General features: G+C 36.1%; 1 protein-coding gene across 9 annotated transcripts in view; it reads right to left on the bottom strand.

The window, feature by feature from the left end:
* The window catches only part of LOC127876238 (focal adhesion kinase 1-like), a 111,959-nt gene that overhangs the window by 28,302 nt on the left and 64,141 nt on the right, over positions 1 to 19,516 (bottom strand). For 7 of the 9 annotated variants that reach the window (XM_052421305.1, XM_052421300.1, XM_052421306.1 and 4 more), the window contains 7 exons: positions 18,049 to 18,166; positions 12,345 to 12,485; positions 10,253 to 10,330; positions 8,873 to 9,086; positions 6,541 to 6,597; positions 3,919 to 3,949; positions 248 to 300 (listed from right to left, as the gene is read on the bottom strand). In XM_052421305.1, coding sequence (XP_052277265.1) covers positions 248 to 300; positions 3,919 to 3,949; positions 6,541 to 6,597; positions 8,873 to 9,086; positions 10,253 to 10,330; positions 12,345 to 12,485; positions 18,049 to 18,166 — 692 coding nt within the window. The remainder of the gene's footprint in view (positions 1 to 247; positions 301 to 3,918; positions 3,950 to 6,540; positions 6,598 to 8,872; positions 9,087 to 10,252; positions 10,331 to 12,344; positions 12,486 to 18,048; positions 18,167 to 19,516) is intronic. The other 2 variants (XM_052421301.1, XM_052421303.1) reach the window with 1 other exon arrangement.

The following is a 19,516-nucleotide window of genomic DNA, read 5'->3' as shown; positions in this document are numbered from 1 at the left end:
TTTGTATCTGATATGGAATTCATAGCATGGACAAATGGTAGATTCCCAACACTTGAAAAGTGCTGAAGTTAAAGTGAATGCCATACATGTTTGTGACTTGCTTTGAATAACACTGATGGTGGCCAACACTCCACAATGGTAACAAAATGTTAGTAGAGAAACCATGTTGATCAGTCTGGTAAAATCAAATTGCACGCAACTAACAACGCACTGACACTTCATCATCATCTGCAGGTTACAAACTTACGTTCATGAGGGCTAAGTTGGTCCAGTCTGTTGTTGCTGCCCTTCTTGGCGGTGCTGTAACAGATATTCACCCTTTACCACTTAGATACCCATTTTCAGGTGTTTGCAGTCCTTTTAGAAAGTTCAATACAACTAAAGGCCTTTCTTACTAGATTCAAGTTTTAAAGGCTTCATTCCCAACCCTTAGGTACTGATGAGCAGCAAACAGCATTAAACCTGAACAGACTGCAGGCTGTTCTGGTTTAATACTTTTGCACATAGCCATTTTCACTTTGTTTCTAAGAGGGAAAGGGTTAAATTGCATATTGAGTGACAATGTTACAGCCTGAACAAGCTGTTTCATGGCCTTATGTGGCCTTGACCTCTGAGGAATGGAAAAGGTTGCACACACAAAATGCCATCTCCTCCATAAGTGGAAAGATATTTTGACACATGATTGCAATTGGGACATTTTTAAAAATTCTTTGATATCTGGCCAAATTATAATTTAGACAGGAGTTTTTATGCAGTTTCAATGTCAAAAGTTTTGAACTATTAGGCTATAAGTGTAATCTTGACCTTTGAGGAGGGTGTAACACAAGAAACTTGGACGTAACATACGGATTGTGCTACTGCTTTATGTCGCCTTCTTCAAGGGGTTAATTACAATATCAAATATATGGGCACAAGAATAATATGATCAAGATATTGAGAAACATCTGCAAGGTCTTAAGTAAGTGAGAAAAGAAAATGCATTGTTGAACAATCTAAAAATATGGAACAATAAATTTGCAGCAGTCTCTAATCCCCAGAGTCTTGGACTGGCAAAATGTTATTCAGGCCACTAGGAATAAATAATTATAAATTTAGGATATTTGAATATTTTTCTGTTTCTATGATAATACCATGATTGAGAAAGACTGATTTGCAGCAAAAAGAATCATGACTGAGGATACAGTGTGTGAAATCTCTGAGCGTACAATAATAATGAGTTACAAATATTGTACAACAAGAAACCGTCGGAGACGGGTGATGCTCCACAAAGGTTTTTTTTGTCACAATATTGCACTATATATTCGGATAAAAGGAAACGTCTTGAGGGGCATAACTTTGAACAAAATAATACAATGGATGGTTTAGCAACTTAAAAATTTCAAAGGGCCATAACTCTCTAAATAAATCATCTAACCAGAACCCACAAATAACATGCGCATCTCCTCAAGGTAGTTAAGCTTCCCATAAAGCTTCATTGAATTCCAGTCAGTAGTTGGGGGGAAATAGCCCAGACAAGAATTGCACTATATGTACAGTTTATAGAAAATTTCAAAGGGCCATAACTCTGTAAAAAATCATCTGACTAGAACCCGCTGATAATATGCACATGTTCTCTTGGTAGTGAAGCTTCCCATAAAGTTTCATTGAATTCCGGTCATTAGTTGCTGAGAACTAGCCCGAACAAGAATTGCACTATATGTACAGTTAATGGAAAATTTCAAAGGTCCATAACTCTGTGAAAAATTATCCGACCAGAACCGGTTGATAATATGCACATCTCCTCTTGGTAGTGAAGCTTCCCATAAAGTTTCATTGAATTCCGGTCATTAATTGCTGAGAAATAGCCCAGACAAAAATTGTGCACGGACGGACGGACACACGCACGGACAGACGAAGAGGCGACTATATGCTACCCCAAAAAATTTGGGGTGAGCATAAAAAAGTAAAAACTACTTCACGGTAAGATCCATATTAATACTATAAAACAAGAGATCGCATAACGGGTGCCACGCTTGGATGCGAAAGCTTGTCAGATTTTTTTTTTTTTAGGGGTCACAGTGACCTTGGCCTTTGACCTAGTGACCCAACAAGAGATGTGTTTGTCAGAAACACAATGCTCCCTACTGCGCCGCATTGAAATATAATTTCTATTTATCATTTGGCAGGTATAGAAATCATCTCCCTTTAAAGGTTATTACTTCCCTTGAATTTTGTCCAATACAACAGGGGGTGGGGGTGGGGGGGGGATGGGGAGGGTCTCACAGTCAATTATGACCATGTCAGACATCACTGACAACCAATCATGTATCTATGGACATAAGTCCACAGGTATGTAATGAACATCAAAGAAATTATAAGTATATCATTTTTAAAAAAAACTTTGACAAATCAATCATTTGGGTTATAAATAATCAAAATAATAAATCTGTACAGTAACTGTGAAAAGAATTTGAGATTTATAATTATATAAATTACTTCCCTTGAAAATAATTGTCTGTAACAAATGTCTATTTTTAGTAGCAAATAATTAAAAGCCACTTACGTGACTGTATATTCACCACTCAAAATGTGCAGCTCCTTGAGATACACATGCATGCCAAATATATAAATTGGCTATGTTCAATATTGAATAATTTTCTCCCTTTTTAAATAAAGCTTATTACTTCCCTGAAATCTGTATATTTTTCCATAGACCGTAAAGGATGACCTTGATCTTGACCTTTTACCACAATGTGTTTGTCAGAAACACAATGCCGCCTTCTGCGCCGCTTTGATTAATTTAACAAAAATATATACGTGGGCAGGTCAGATAACTATGTACATTTAAAGCTTATTACTTTCCTTGACTTTGTTTTTTTACCCTAGACCTTGAAGGATGATGTTCACCTTACCACTCAAAATGTGCAGCTCCATAAGATACACATGCATGCAAAATATCAAGGTGCTATCTTCAATATTTAAAAAGTTATGGCCAATGTAAAGGTTTTAGCCAACGCCTATGGCGGATGGCGGACGTCCGACAACGAGCTGGCTATCACAATAGCACGAGTTTTCTCCAAAAACAGCCTCGCTAATGAGGAAACAAGAGCTGTCACCATAGGATGACTTATGCCCCCTATAATCGCTTAATAGAAGTAATGAGCTGTTTTCGAAACCTTAACACAGATTTCAAAACCTAAACGCGGACCCTAAGTTCAAGGTCAAGGTCACAGGGGTAAAAATTTGAGTGCGTATGGAAAGGCCTTGTCCGTATACACATGCATACCAAATATGAAGGTTATATCTCAAGGGACATAGAAGTTATGAGCATTTTTCAAAACCTCAACCCAGATTTTGAAACCAAAAAGAGGACTCTAACATCAAGGTCAAGGTCACAGGGGTAAAAGGTTGTGTGCGTATGGAAAGGCCTTGTCCATATACACATGCATACCAAATATGAAGGTTATATCTCAAGGGACATAGAAGTTATTAGCAATTTTCGAAATCTAAACACAGATTTCGAAACCTAAACGCGGACCCTGAGTTCAAGGTCAAGGTCACAGGGGTAACATTTTTTGTGCATATGGAAAGGCCTTGTCCATATACACATGCATACCAAATATGAAGGTTATATCTCAAGGGACATAGAAGTTATGAGCATTTTTCGAAACCTAAACGCAGATTTCGAAACATAAACGCGGACCTTAAGTTCAAGGTCAAGGTCACAGGGGTAAAAAAAATTATGCGTATGGAAAGGCCTTGTCCATATACACATGCATACCAAATATGAAGGTTATATCTCAAGGGACATAGAAGTTGTGAGCATTTTTCGAAACCTAAACGCAAAGTATGACCGAAAGACAGACAGACGGACAGTCCGATCACTAATGCCGCCTTTTCTTTGAAAAGGGGGCATAAAAAGGAAATTGATTGACCTACCTCATCTTTGGGGATGGTGGGACAGTCTCTTCTGAAACAACAACAACAACAACTGGTAATCAGCTTCACAAGTAGAACTCTGATTCCAATACACAACTGTTCAGTGTTTTATGTCAATTATTGGTTATGAAAGTGATTATATTCTCCTTAATAAGTGTGAGATTGTTGACCATAAAGGTCTGACGGGAAATTAATGGTGACAAGTTTTAATTAAACAAAAGCTACATATTAAAGAAGAATTAACAATCAGAAAGTGAAGATTTCTTTGATAACAATTCAGCTACAGTTACTATTATGCTTTTGCAAGCCAATTAAGGATTGTTTGCCTTCTGTCTTCAAAACATCACTTGCACTGAATACCATCTCAATACCATCTGTTACAAAATAAAGCTACAATATATACAAACATTGATAACTGTTTTGCCAAAACCTATGCCCTACCATCTATGTATTTAAACAACATTTTTAATATAAATGCTGCAATTTAATGTATTTCCTAAGTAATCAAGCAATTAGGTCAACTATGTGATAGCACATTTAACTTTTTTTGACACATTTATCTTTTGCTTTTGATGACCCTTAAAATATTTTTTTATTACATTAAACAATGAAAAAGCTGGAGAAATGTTTGAAATCTTTAGAAACCAATGTACAATGTATAGAACATTCAAATAAACTTCCAGTAATCACCACATTTTTAAGCAGCATTCTGTTACAAATAGCACCACAGAAAGTCTTGATGCAGTGCCCTGGGAAACTGGTGAAGTAAGAACAGTGACGGTGATTCCAGCATTGAAGATGAACATCATGACAAACGTCAAAACAGCTCAATTGAATTCATTCCACAGGAGTAACAAAACATAATATGGAACTAATGTGAACAAAGGGAAGCAGTCAATCCTTAACCACTCTTGTTAAAGATAGTGAAGTGTTATTAAGGTAGGGGATACAACTCTTCCTGGTAAAATATTAGGTTAATAGGATATGTGCTTCTGTAAAATCTGCAATCAAACAATGTGATATCTTATAATATTATGCATGACAGGTTTTCCTAAATGTGAGTGCTACATACATGCATGTAGGGGATATTTCTGTAGGATACAAAGGGGCATAACTCCAATTGTTACACATGACAACATTCCTATACACAGCCATCATGTAATTATGTTTATATTAATTAGTAACAAGCAAATTCGTTGAGTTGTTATCCAACGCAAAATAAATTTTGTTTATGGATGAGTGCAACTTCCTTGATATAAGGCATAATCCTAAAGAAATAATTATGTATAGGGTAATTGTTTTAACGCATTGCAATTCTCCTCATTGATATCTATACACCAATGAAGTTTCATGTTGAAATCTTTAAGTGTATCTGATATATAGCCCTGAAAAGTTACATCATACAAAAATATCAAAGGGAAATAACTCTTATTTAAGAAAATGAAGGGTTATGATTCTTGTGCATGGCACTTCTTCCCATTAATTTCTACACACACTTGAAGTTTCGTGTTGAAATCTTGAAGCGTATCTTGTTGAAATCTTGAAGCGTATCTGAGATATAGCCCTAAGAAGTTGCATCATTCAAGAACAACAAAGGGCTAAAACTCTTATTTAAGAAAGTGAAGGGTTATGGTTCTTAGGTTTCTCCTTATTTATATCAATACACCCATGAAGTTTCATGTTGTAGTCTTTTATAGTGTCTGAGATATAGCCGTGAAAAGTTACATCATACAAAGAAATAAAGGAGCATAACTCTTTCTTAAGAAAGTGTAGGGCTAATGTTTTTGTGCAAGGCACTTCTCCTCATTGATGTCTATACACCAATGAAATGTCATGTTGATATCTTATAGAGTTTCTGAGATATAGCCCTAAAAAAGTTTGCGACAGACAGATGGACAGACTCACTGACAAACAGCGCCAATTCTATATCCGTCTGACTTTGGTGGGGGATAATTAACAATATATGAATAAATATTACTTAGGATATTGCACAGAATATGTTTAAAAAGCAGCTTACTTTACATGCCAATTTTTCAATAAAAATACATTAATATTCAAATTTGCTCCCACATTCTGCCTGTAATCTCTAACATGACTGTCTTTAAAGGACTAACGCATCTTCACTAAAGCACCAGAAAAACCACTATTTGCATCAATTGGTTCAAACACTGCAAGCATGAATGGCCCCTCAAGCTCTCATATATCAGCAAATGAAATGACAAAAGGTTCAAATCAACATGTTGTGAACAAATGTGTTGATGTTTAAAAAAAACAACATAATGTATTAATTGGCAATTAAAATTAAACCATTTATTTATCAATAAATGCAATTTTTGAATTAAATATCGTGAAAAAATGCATGCCATCAATATTTTTTCATTTAAATAAATTTTATAGTAACCCTTGATGCAAAAAAATTGTTGAAACACATGAAACACAACATAGTTATTATTTCCAAAGAAATAAGTAAAAACCAACAAAATATGAAGTCCAAGTTATGTGAAATGTGAGGTGAAACAATCAACTGAAAACCTGAACTACAACAAACAATAAAGTAAATCCATGCTCAATATCCGTGCCAACACACAACAGCTAGTGAGTGGGGTACATAAAGTCACCAACCTTGCTTAGGCAGGAAATCTGGACGGTCCATAAGTGGGGATTTTCCATTTGTAACAACTTTAGGGAAACACAAAGAGTGTTCATGTTCAGTATATCAGTATAACTATTCACTTAATTAACTTAATTAAGATAAAGATATGTGAAGATTCACTCTAGCGTTGAACTGAGCCAGTAAGACTGTTATTGAGAACTAATCTCAAGCTATGTATATGTCATATCAAATTATTAGGGATGCAAGAGGTTAAACAAATCATTAACCGGGTAACCCTTTCCTGTTACCGGTTATTAACCGGTTAACCGAAACGCCTTATACGTAGTTAAATGATTAAGAGTACGTAAAAAATGTCACACCGCTCCAACCGCTCGGTAGAAACAAAAGTAATTTCAAATTTGAAATCGTTTGCGTTGATAACATGCCAGTTTCGAAATAAAATGTATTATACAATTTATTTTTTAAATTGTGTAAATTTATGCTATGTATTTGATTTTTTCCTGCGTAAATGCAAAGGAGTAAAAAATTAAAGAACTACACAATGTTCATTTTCACTTGTTATTATATGTTTTTGGTTGGGCCGCTTATACTACGGTTGCGTCGTATCGCTTGCAAAAATGATGTGTTCTTTTGTTCATTCTGTTTTTATTTTTGAAACTCAAATTGGCTCAATATAGAAATGTTTTTTGCCCTTTCTATTCATCGTAAAGTGGGTCATGTGTGTCAACGATCTACATCTCTTCTTATTCGATAATTGCATATTTTGTTGTTTTGTTTTAGTGTCTGAAGCCGAAGTATTGTCGTTTGATGTTCAATTTACAATTAAAAAATGTGGGTAAAATAAAGGACACGATTGCAAATTAATTAATTTTGAATGAAATGTAAGTTACATAATTTAATCAGTACATTTATTTAATAGCAAAGTAAGTAAGTATTATGATCTCAAATACTGATAGTTACGTATATTTGTTAACGTACCATAGCGCGCAAATTTTAAGCAATTACACAAATACTAAATTTCACAGTTTTATTTTTTTAATATTTTTAATTGATGTTTAATTATTTAATTAGTTAATAATTTGCTTTCTTGAAAAACACTTTAATTGGACGGTAATGGTGGAATCATTGGATGTAATTATAATAATAATATTAATTTCTGATAAACAAAAATGACGTTAACTCCACAAAATTTTAACTACGAATGCAATTCTTGATCAAATTGTCACTTATTAGCATGGAATTATCGCGAGCAATCAGTGTTGGATATTGGTTAACAAAACACCAAAATAAACCGTCCAATGTCTCAACTGTCTTTTTATCGAGAGTTCAATAAACGTGTCAATTACGTCTTCGCTAATTGCTCCGACTCCACAATTTCGCTAGTTAAATTTTCGCAAGTCAAACAAAACAAAATTGTCAGTTATCAAAACGTACCCCCTATTTGTTATCACAAAGGTATTGATTTATTGCTTTATTACTTTGATTGTTGACACGTTATTTATTACCGTCGATGGTGCGGCATGTTGTTCTAACTAGTAGCCAGCGCAAGTTGGCAGTATGCCACGCGCAAAAGTAAAATCATACGATTTATTCCATAAAAAAAAAAAATCATAAAATATTTTTTCCAGGTTAACCTTTTACCCAAAAATATAACCGGTTAACTGGTCGTTTCCGTAGGTTAACCTCTTGCATCCCTACAAATCATCTATGAAACCTGAACTATTAAAAAAAAATAATAATGCTAAGACAACAATTACTTGTTAATTTACATGACAATTTATGATATTTTAATTAAATTCTTTAATTGTTGAAATTACTAACCCATTTAATCACTGACCTAAAAGGCAGTTCTGTGTGCCGCGATTCTTTCCATGTTAATGTAAATTGTACAACTGCAGAGTTTTCTGAGTAATACAAATGCTACAACTACACATTTAGGTAGAGCTGAACTAGCCTCTCTTCTTCCTCTCAGCCTGTGGTCAATCCTAAAATTCCTCACCTTACTTAACCATAAAATTCCCACTTTTCTCAATCCTCAGATTTCCCTCATAGGGTGAAATCTCAAATAACCTCTCAATGCTCATTTCTTAAATACCCCCCTACATGCATAAACCTCAGATATACTCCTAATGCCCAATCCTGAAGTTCTCTCCATAATTATGTTTAAGTCCTTCCATTGCACAATCCTACATCCCTCCATTCCTAATCTGGATTCCCCCATACACAAACCTCAAATTCTCCCCTATGATCAACCCTAAAATTGCCCCATACAATCAAAGCTCAAATCTTCCCTTCAAAGCTATGCTCAAACCCCAAATCACGCCAACCTTTTTCACTCACCAGTTTTAGTCCAGAGAGACCCCTGGCAGTCATGAACCAGTCGACAGTAGCCGTCAATGAGGTCAGCCATGTCCTCGGCCTCTGGCAGAGAGGAGCAGGTGATGGTGAGTGGCTCGTTGGCCCCTGCGATACGCAGCTTCAGCACCCCCTTACCATCGTCCAGGGCCAATGTCTGTATGGCCTGCACCTGGGAGAAGTCGGCCATGTGAGTCGGCTGAAATTGACAACATTAAGGAATAGCAATGATATTATGAAAATTAAAGAAAACTATACATGTTTGTAAACATTTATGCCCCCCCCCACTCCCCCTAACATGCAGCGAAGTTACTGTGACCTTGACCTTTGACCAGTTCACCTCAAAATTAACAGGGCTTATCTGTTTTGGACTGACCAAAGAACAGGAGCAAAGCAACAAACCCCACTACTTCTAAGGGAATATCATGATGCATTATTTGTAATGGTAATACACAATATGTTTCTTACTTCATTTAGCATGATGGTTGAAATACACAGCCAAATTGTTAACATTAAGACATTTGCTCATACCAGAACTGTCACGGTGAAGGCTAAAATACTCCCTGTATGCCTCTTTGTTTGAGGGCCATGGCATTGCAGTTTAATTATGAAATTTAGTCTTAATACCTCATACTCTTGATATAGAAAACAAAATCTTTTTTTTTTACTAGTCGCATGATCCAGTTTAGAAAATCTATTGAGACTGATAACTTAGAAACAAAGGGACAGAATGAGGGCAAACCTATAGTCCAGTCCAGTGAAACAAGCATAACTTAAAGCAGCCATATTAACTTCCATAACCAGGTCAATACATGTATACCACATCTATACAGACACTTTGGACACCAAGCACTTGATAATGAATGAGCAATGAGTCAAGTGTGTGTAAGTACTGTAATACTCATACTGTGGTTAAAGGACAACCTAGATCTTTGAGTTACATGCCGACCACAAACCAACACACATTATACTCTGTGTAATCACTGTTTATAAAAACAAATGGCAGTTCATGATAACTTGAACACTGACCAAGTAATTGATATAAGCAGTTTGCTAAATCAAGTCCTTATCATTATAATTAAAATGTGAAGGTACACAATGTGACAAGTTCATTTGGGCCATGCTCTGTGAAAAAGGGGTTAAATGCATGCACGTAAAGTTTTATCTCACAGCACAGGCTAATCAGGGACGACACTTTCCGCTTTTATGATATTTTTCGTTTCAAGATAGTCTCTTTTTAGCAAAGAGACTATCAAACTACTTAGAAGAATCAAACATTGAGACAAACATGGTGCAAAAATTGAACCTTAAGGAAGTTCAGATGGTACAAACCATGAATATCATGGAAGCAATCATGTTACAAACCTTTGAAGCCTTCTCAGTGAGGTAGCTGATGCCACAGTCTGGACCGATCACGAGCTCCATGGAGATACTCCAGCTAGACTGAAACACACGCAGACTATATCATATAGCTCACCATCAAGACTGAAACACAGATAGTTAACTACCGTAATAGAAACGTATGTACAAATACAGATTAGTTAATTAGAAAAGTCTTAATAGTGACAAATACACACACACACACATTGTCACACCACATAGAGAATGCTTTATTTAGCCAATGATTAGCAGTGTATATTTCCATGTTTATTTGCATTTTTCACCATCTTCAACAGTACTTCTGTTACAATACAGCAACCAGTTTATCAACACTTTTCCTGTACTTTTACTGGGCTTGCTGGATCACCAGTGCTATACTTACATCACTGACAACTGCCCTGCATGAATCAAAGCTAAGTGCAGAAGGAGATTTATAGTTTACTAATTAGTTTTCAGTAAGATCATATATAAACACTGGCTTTAATATACATGTATCCCCTTTAACCAGTGCAACATCTATCCCATCTACAGGCTAATTACAACATATCATACCAGTTCATAGACAGCACATCATGATTTACAATAATGATAGACAATACAAAGATTTGTTGCAAACACAAGTACTGTGTTCTCCTCACCAGAAACAAACACTTGAAATTAACACTGGGTCCACAAAAATAAAGTAAACATAACATCTGGAGCTTATGAATATTGAAGTATTGCCAATACAACACTCCAATGGTGAGCTTTGTTACAAAACAGACACAGATCAGCTTCCAAAGGTCAGTTTCCTATACAAATTAACAGAGCTGTAGATTCAATAACCATAACAATGACACCCATCAAACAGCACATACTGCATATTCTCAGGTTGATAAAATTATATTCACAAAAACACTATCCGCATTAAAAAAACACTTTAAATGTAAAAACTACTATCAAGTTACTATGGTCAATCAAAACAAGCAAACCATACATACTTTTAACATGGAGCCTAAGGAATGGCCACAGGCTACAATCCAGCTTGTTTCAATTTCACAGACATAACTAATCAAGCACCTGATCATCAACTGCCTCCCAAAAGCCTTCAGGGCTTATCAGTACCCCAGCATCAACAAACACAGCTCTAGAACACAGCCAACCTGCAGTGAAATCTTCACCACAATCTATCAGAATCTCCCCTTGCTGTCTAACTCAGAATGCCTTATAAAAACATGGTACTTTTTCTATCAAATATATATATATATATTATGGACAATAAATTATTGTTAAGAGCCGATAATCTGATTGAGAATTTCTCATTGCTATTATATCTACCTATTGAGACAAACATTGCATTTAATAAATAAATAATTAACATGTGGCAGTATGGGCTGTGTTTTCAGTTTTTCTCTGAATTTAATCAAATACTTCAATTGTTCATTTTTAAATTATAGAATCAGGTTTTGTAATTTTAGACTTGTGTTTTTTTTCTCAAATAAAGGTTAAAATACTTTGACATGTAATGTTCCTGTCAACAAAAACACTCTTTGGAGTAAAAAAGTTCATGCTGTGTTAAATTATATACCTGTAAGCAAACATTATACATTGGGCTGGTAAAGCTGCATTTAGCAGGTATCTAGATTCATCTGTCACTTCTGACAGAAAATAATTACAAAGAATGAGCCAGGAATGCCAGAACTAAGATCCTTCAGAAATTACATAGATAATCACACTTTCATCTTCAATCATCCATCAGTCTCCAGTCTCCACAGGTATTCTCAATTACCACAGAATGGCAACCCATTCTTCCCATAGACAAGTTACCGTAAATGAAATAAAACTGTATAATGCAACATGTACACTTGATATTGCAGAAAATTAATTTTCCTTACAACAGACATCTGAAACACTTCCTTAAAGGCTCAAAATGATTGCAATAAAAGTCTACACAAATCAAAAAAGGCTACACAAATTAAAGGGCAGCAGTTGACAACGCCACTTACAGTTACCCCAATTTGTTTGTTGCATTCCAGATGTATTATGCACTTACCACATTACTCTTGCCAACAGAAGCCTAAACATTCTCCCAACTTACCCCAAGTGCACATTTAAATCTCTCCTGGTTGAACTTGCTCACTTGCGAGAGGGTGTCGAAGAAGCGATAGACGCACTCGGACTCTGACAGCTGGGCATATGACTTGAAGTGCTGCTGTATAGCCTTACGGAGACTCTTCGACTGAAACAACAAACACAAAAGGGGCCTAATGCATGTGTAAACAGAATCGCGCTCTTAGAAAATGGGGCTTAATGCATGTGCATAAAGTGTTGTCCCATACAAGCCTTTGCAGTTTGCACAGGCTTATCAGGGCAGACACTTTGCTTGTATTGTAATTTTTGTTTAAAACAAGTTTCTTTTACGCGATAAGCCAGTTTAGACGGAAATTGTCATTCCCTGACCAGCCTGTGAGGACTGCACAAACCAGGACAGCCTGCGAGCAACTTGCAGTCTGTTTAGGTTTTATGCTGTTTGCTGCTCATCAGTATCTAAGGTTTGGCAATAAAGCCTTAAAAACTTGAATCTAGTAAGAAAGGTCTTAAATTAAATATAACTTGTAAGGGACTTGTAACAAACATGTCAAAATACGTATATAAGTGGTAAATGGTTAATAATACACATGGCTGGATTGATTGCTTTATCATAGCAATTAACTTTCCTTTGGACAAACAACCTTAGACAAACAGCGGGGTGGAAAGATCTTCATTTGCATGCTGATAAAGTATCTTATCTGACGATTAATTGGAGCCTGTTTGCATGAGATATTAATATCTGAGCGAGTATCACAGAGGAAAACAAGAATATCAGTGAAACTCATGGATGCTCCCCAATGATGCGCTTTGTCAATCTATGTGTTAATAACCACCTCAAAAAATATATTATTAGCCTCGGTGACCTTGACCCCAGTGACCTCAAACCTCATCAAAAGGTAGATGTCCATGCAAGGTACCTACATGCCAAATATGTAAAAGAACTGTAAACAAGGGACAAAATTGTCACAAAACCAGGTCTTCATTGTGAAAAAAAAATCTGATAAAGGGAGAAAACTCAAACTGAACTTTTGAAATGAACAAACAAAATTAACCCCCTTTGTAAGTTTGTTTTATAAAAAAATCTATTTTTAGTCGTGGCGACCTTGACATTGGAGATATTGACGTGATTCTTTCGTGCGACACACCGTCCCATGATGGTGAACAAATGTGCCAAATGATTTTAAAATCTCACAATGAATGACATAGTTATGGCCAGGACAAGCTCATTTATGGCCATTTTTGACCTTTGAACTCAAAGTGTGAACTTGTCCTTGGAGATATCGACGTAATTATTTCGCGCGACACACCGTCCAATGATGGTGAACAAATGTGCCAAATGATTTTAAAATCTGACAATGAACGACATAGTTATGGCCCGGACAAGCTTGTTCCGCCCGCCCGCCAGCCAGCCAGCCCGCCCGCATTCGCCAATCTAATAACCAGTTTTTCCTTCGGAAAAACCTGGTTAAATATTGAAGGCGCTATGAGAAACTGTAAAAAAAATTGTGACGGGAAAATCTATTATTAGCCTTGGTGACCTTGACCTTGACCCCAGTGACCTCAAACCACATCAAAAGGTAGCAGTCCATGCAAGGTACCTACATGCCAAATATGTAAGAGTACCGTAAAATATTGAAGGCGCTATGAGAAACTGTAAAAAAATTGTGACGGAAAAAACTATTATTAGCCTCGGTGACCTTGACCTTGACCCCAGTGACCTCAAAACACATCAAAAGGTAGCGGTCCATTCCAGGTACCTACATGCCAAATATGTAAGAGATCGGAAAAATGTTGAAGCTGCTATGAGAAACTGTAACAAAATTGTGACGGAAAAATCTATTATTAGCCTCGGTGACCTTGACCTTGACACCAGTGACCTCAAACCTCATCAAAAGGTAGAGGTCCATGCAAGGTACCTACATGCCATATATCTAAGAGATCGGTAAAATATTGAAGGCGCTATGAGAAACTGTAAAAACATTGTGACGGAAAAATCTATTATTAGCCTCGTCAACCTTGACCCCAGTGTCCTCAAACCTAAGAGATCGAAAAAATATTGAAGGTGCTATGAGAAACTGTAAACCTATTAGCCTCGGCGACCTTGACCCCAGTGACCTCAAACCTCAAACCTAAGAGATCGGAAAAATATTGAAGGTGTTATGAGAAACTGTTACAAAATTGTGACGGAAAAATCTATTATTAGCCTCGGTGACCTTGACCTTGACCCCAGTGACCTCAAACCTCATCAAAAGGTAGAAGTCCATGCAAGGTACCTACATGCCAAATATGCAAGAGATCGGAAAAATATTGAAGGCGCTATGAGAAACTGTAACAAAATTGTGACGGAAAAATCTATTATTAGACTCTGTGACCTTGACCCCAGTGACCTCAAACCTCATCAAAAGGTAGAGGTCCATGCAAGGTACCTACATGCCAAATATGTAAGAGAACGGTAAAATATTAAAGGCTCTATGAGAAACTGTAAAAACATTGTGACGGAAAAATCTATTATTAGCCTCAGTGACCTTGACCCCAGTGACCTCAAACCTCATCAAAAGGTAGGGGTCCATGCAAGGTACCTACATGCCAAATATGTAAGAGATCGGAAAAATATTGAAGGTGCTATGAGAAACTGTAACATTTTGACGGAAAAATCTATTATTAGCCTCGGTGACCTTGACCTTGACCCCAGTGACCTCAAACCTCATCAAAAGGTAGAGGTCCATACAAGGTACCTACATGCCAAATATGTAAGAGATCGGTAAAATATTAAAGGTGCTTTGAGAAACTGTAACAAAAGTGTGACGGAAGGAAGAAAATAAGGAAGGAACTTCAAACTGGCAACTATATAGCATAAAAACTGACAAAGTGAACATGACAGTGCCTTAATAATTACTGCATTTTTACAGTCAAATTTGGTACTCACAGATGCAACCTACAGCTGCCAAGTCAATAAGTCCAATTCACAATGAAATATTGTCAATCTAATATTGTCACAACATCATAATGTCATTGATAGTTAAATCAACACTGCTTAGATTTTTTTAAGTGACACCAGCACAACTGCCCAAGTAATACACTTCAGTAGTATATGCAGATCATAGTTTTGAGAGTGGCAATTACAGCAAGTACAATATTGTCAAGTGGTGTTCCCTACCACTAATATAGATACAATGGTAATAGAACACAGAAGGGAAATTAAATCTGCTGTCAATACCATGAGTTAGTCATAGATATTAGTTAAATCATGAAACCCAGAATTTCCGAAACACTTAAGGTTTAGCCATCCCCTAAAATAAGCATCAGAATAAGCTAACGTACACATCAAAGTATTATAGAGCACCTTTGGATATTTTCTCAATATCATGCACAGCAAGGTTGACGTTGCATAAAATTTTGTTCATGTTTTGAATTTAATGATAGTGAAATTTGTTCTTGTTAAATATCTTGTTTTGGTGCTGTAGTATTAACCCCTTGGAACCTTAAATTCATTGGACTGTGTCAGCAAGTTGTAAGCCAATCATTTATAGAAAGATGAGCATGCAAACAACTTCATTTGAAAACTTAAAGGCACAAAAATGGTATTTCACACAGTAAGATAGCATGTTGGATCTGTACTTAAAGTTATATAATATGTACATGTCCAAAACAAACAAAAGCACAACATTAAATTGATGGCTAAATGGTACTTGCTACTAAAGTGTGTTTTTTTTCAACCTATGCCACTACAAAAGATTTTTTATACTGCTTCCTCTTCCTTTTTTGCAAACAATGGCTCTTCTGTTTATTTAGATATAAGTAGTGTTTAACCACAAAAGAGTACACCCTAATACTACCAACCAGATTGGCTCCTAATATTGGTTAATGTTTTCGATTGAAACTGCATTAACATCCCACATATTTCACTCATCTGTTTATAATATGGCAATTAAACAAAATGAAATAATTCAACAAGCTACTTATGGGTTTGAACAATTAAAATCAAATACCAGGAACTTAAAAGTTGACAACGTGCTGTAGAGCACGGGCGTAGTTGCTGTAACTCTGTTACTGGCTGTCAAAACAGACTTTGTGAGTTTCCAACGCATCCGCAAAGTCTGGTCACAAGCTACACTGTCCAGTTAGGACACCATGAAACCTTGCATGACTTGTTAGCAGACAGTTTAGGATCCGTGACCTCTGGCCTGTTATTTTACCAATGTACTCATCCAAACTTGCAGTAATGATTGCCTATTTGTTAATTCTTTCAAGCTAATAAGGAAGTCCTTTACAACTTTAATTGCCTGTCATTCAGATCAAGGAAGGAATTACATAGACTATCTCTGTACACACATCATTAACCCTTACAATGCGGGAACCAAATTTTTAAGGCCTTTGCAAACAGTTTGGATCCAGATGAGACGCCACAGAACGTGGCGTCTCATCAGGATCCAAACTGTTTGCTATTCTGATAGTATTCTTTGAAAAAAATCGAAGAAAATGCGAATTTTATAAATTCAGCAGACGACATTTTAGCAGACGACAAATTTCCCAGCATGCAAAGGGTTAAAGCAGCTTTCTTACATATGAGCACCTCATTTCAGCACCATTTCCCATCAATCCACTTTTATAATTCAAATTAGCAACCTTTACCATCCATACACTGATTGTAAATCCATATTTATGCACAAAGTAAAATTTGCCAGAAATTCTAGAGAATAAAACATTGACTAATGCAAACCAAGTTAAATCAAATAAACAAACCAAACATAGATTGGAGCCAGTTGGCTATACCGGAACAGTTTTAAGGATTAATTATGCTATTTAAGGGAATCACTGCTGCCGGATTATTGGAAAACATGCCTGTCCTCACATGGAAATACTTGCCAAACAAAGAACAATTATTGGGAAAATTATGGAATCTGAAACAGGCCTGTACACACATGGGCCTAAACATAGAGTGTAAAGAGTGAGGACTGGCTATGTTTGCCAGAATATTGGTTAATGTTAATGCAAGCCATTTCATTTAATGAATAAAACAAATTTTTGCTCTATTTATTGAAACGGGTGTATTTTGGTTCAAGAGTACAAAACAAGTTGACAACTGACTATTTATTGTATAAAAATAATGCCATATTGTAATGTGTTCTTGTATTCTTTAAGTGGAAATAGAAAAGGTGAACGTTCATGGTGCTGACAGGTAATTTTACTCATCCATTTTTTGTTTTGTTTATGTTTGTGCTGCACTCAATCAATTTATTTCACTCAAATAAAGTCAGACAGTAAATCCATTCCCACTTTTATCTCTGTACAATATGCACACACAAAATTAAATAAAGTAACCCATAACTGTCCTACTTAAATACATACAAGGAAAGCGTGCCATTGGCCCAAGCCATTGCTTCATGACCAATTGACATGCAGGTTGTGTGGTAAAGCTGGGGAGCGATACCACAAACTCAAGATAGACAGAACTGTGCTCTACCACTCGAGCTTAACTGGTTACCATTCAGATACCCACTTTGATGCGCTTGTATTCCTTACGAAAAACAAATCTAATTTTCTCTATGGATTCAAGTTTTAAAGCCTTCAATTATAACATTAAGATACTGGTGAGCAGCAAACAGCATAAAACCTGAACAGACTGTAAGTTTCTCGCAGGCTGTACTGGTTTTCTGCTAGTTGCATATAGCATTTTCGCTTTTCTACTGAGTTATGACCACGAAGCCTACCTTCATGGAGTCTATGAGAGACTTTGGCAGGAATCTCTTCAGCCCCACTTCCTTCTCCAGGTACTCAAAGTTGGACTTCTTGTCAAGTGCTACCTGGGGCATGTCCTTGAAGAAACGCCTGTAACCAACATGGATCAGCCCCAAAATGATGATGTCAAAATTAACGTTAAATTCTATGAATCACATAAAAAACATACTTACACGTCAGCAAGAAATACCATAGACACATTTCAAACAAATAACATTCTAATTTTAAATAATATTTATTTAAATTCCCAGAATATATTCTTAAATTTCTAGTGTAATTGTCAAAATCAATTTAATGTGAAATGTGACAAATGTGAAAGTCTTTTTTTAACACTGTTATATATATAAACAAAAGTCTCTTCAATTCTGTGTTAATAAGTTAATTGGCAACATCTACTATAAACACATTTTGATAGGCAACCATCAAAACTTTACTGGCAACATCCATTATCAACACATTTTGATTGGCAAGCCTCACAACACAACCCAATGCAGGGTTCGACACTAAGGCACGTCCGACAGACATTGTCTAGTAAGATCAGTGGTCGGGCTAGTAAAACTGTGGGCTAGCTTGTCTGACTGGTCGTACATAAAAAATCTATACTGATTCATATAACTATAACTAACCGAAAATCTTTTTCTCTTAAAGTTTAAAATAAATCTCGTATCCGTTATTTACATCAGAACAAAACTAGCGTATATAAATAAACGCGGAGTATTCACATGATTCATCGCTATTTTTAGATGCGAAGGAGAGCTTCCCGCACAAATTGCTTGTTTCCATTGATCAAGTTGTCATGAATATTAATGATATTCTGCAGTGTCGTACAACTTTACATCATGTTTTTGCGACTTCTTTCGAAAATCGGTATCGTCAATGAAAACATTTTGGCGTAGCAGACGAGAGAATGTAATTTAAAGAATGTCTTTGTTCAAGATTGGATTTTCGTACGACAAATAAGTTAAGAAGAAACCGTCGGAGAAGGTGATATCCCAAAAGTTTATTTTGTCACAATATTGCACTATATATTTAGATAAAAGGAAACATTTTGAGGGGCATAACATTGGACAAAATAATACGATGGATGGTTTAGCAACTTAAAAATTTCAAAAGGCCGTAACTCTCTAAATAAATCATCTTACCAGAACCCACAAATAACATGCGCATCTCCTCAAGGTAGTTAAGCTTCCCATAAAGCTTCATTGAATTCCAGTCAGTAGTTGGGGAGAAATAGCCCGGACAAGAATTGCACTATATGTACAGTTGATAGAAAATTTCAAAGGGCCATAAGTCTGTGAAAAATCATTGGACTATAATTGGCTGATAATATGCACATTTCCTTTTGGTAGTGAAGCTTCCCATAAAAGTTTCATTGAATTCCGATCATTAGTTGCTGAGAAATAGCCCGGACAAGAATTGCGGTATATGTACAGTTAATTG

Source organism: Dreissena polymorpha, chromosome 4 (genome assembly GCF_020536995.1).
Source record: "Dreissena polymorpha isolate Duluth1 chromosome 4, UMN_Dpol_1.0, whole genome shotgun sequence".
In the NCBI taxonomy this organism is placed as follows: domain Eukaryota; kingdom Metazoa; phylum Mollusca; class Bivalvia; order Myida; family Dreissenidae; genus Dreissena; species Dreissena polymorpha.
Note: the sequence above shows the minus strand (reverse complement) of the source record. Positions and strands in the feature narration are given on the sequence as shown.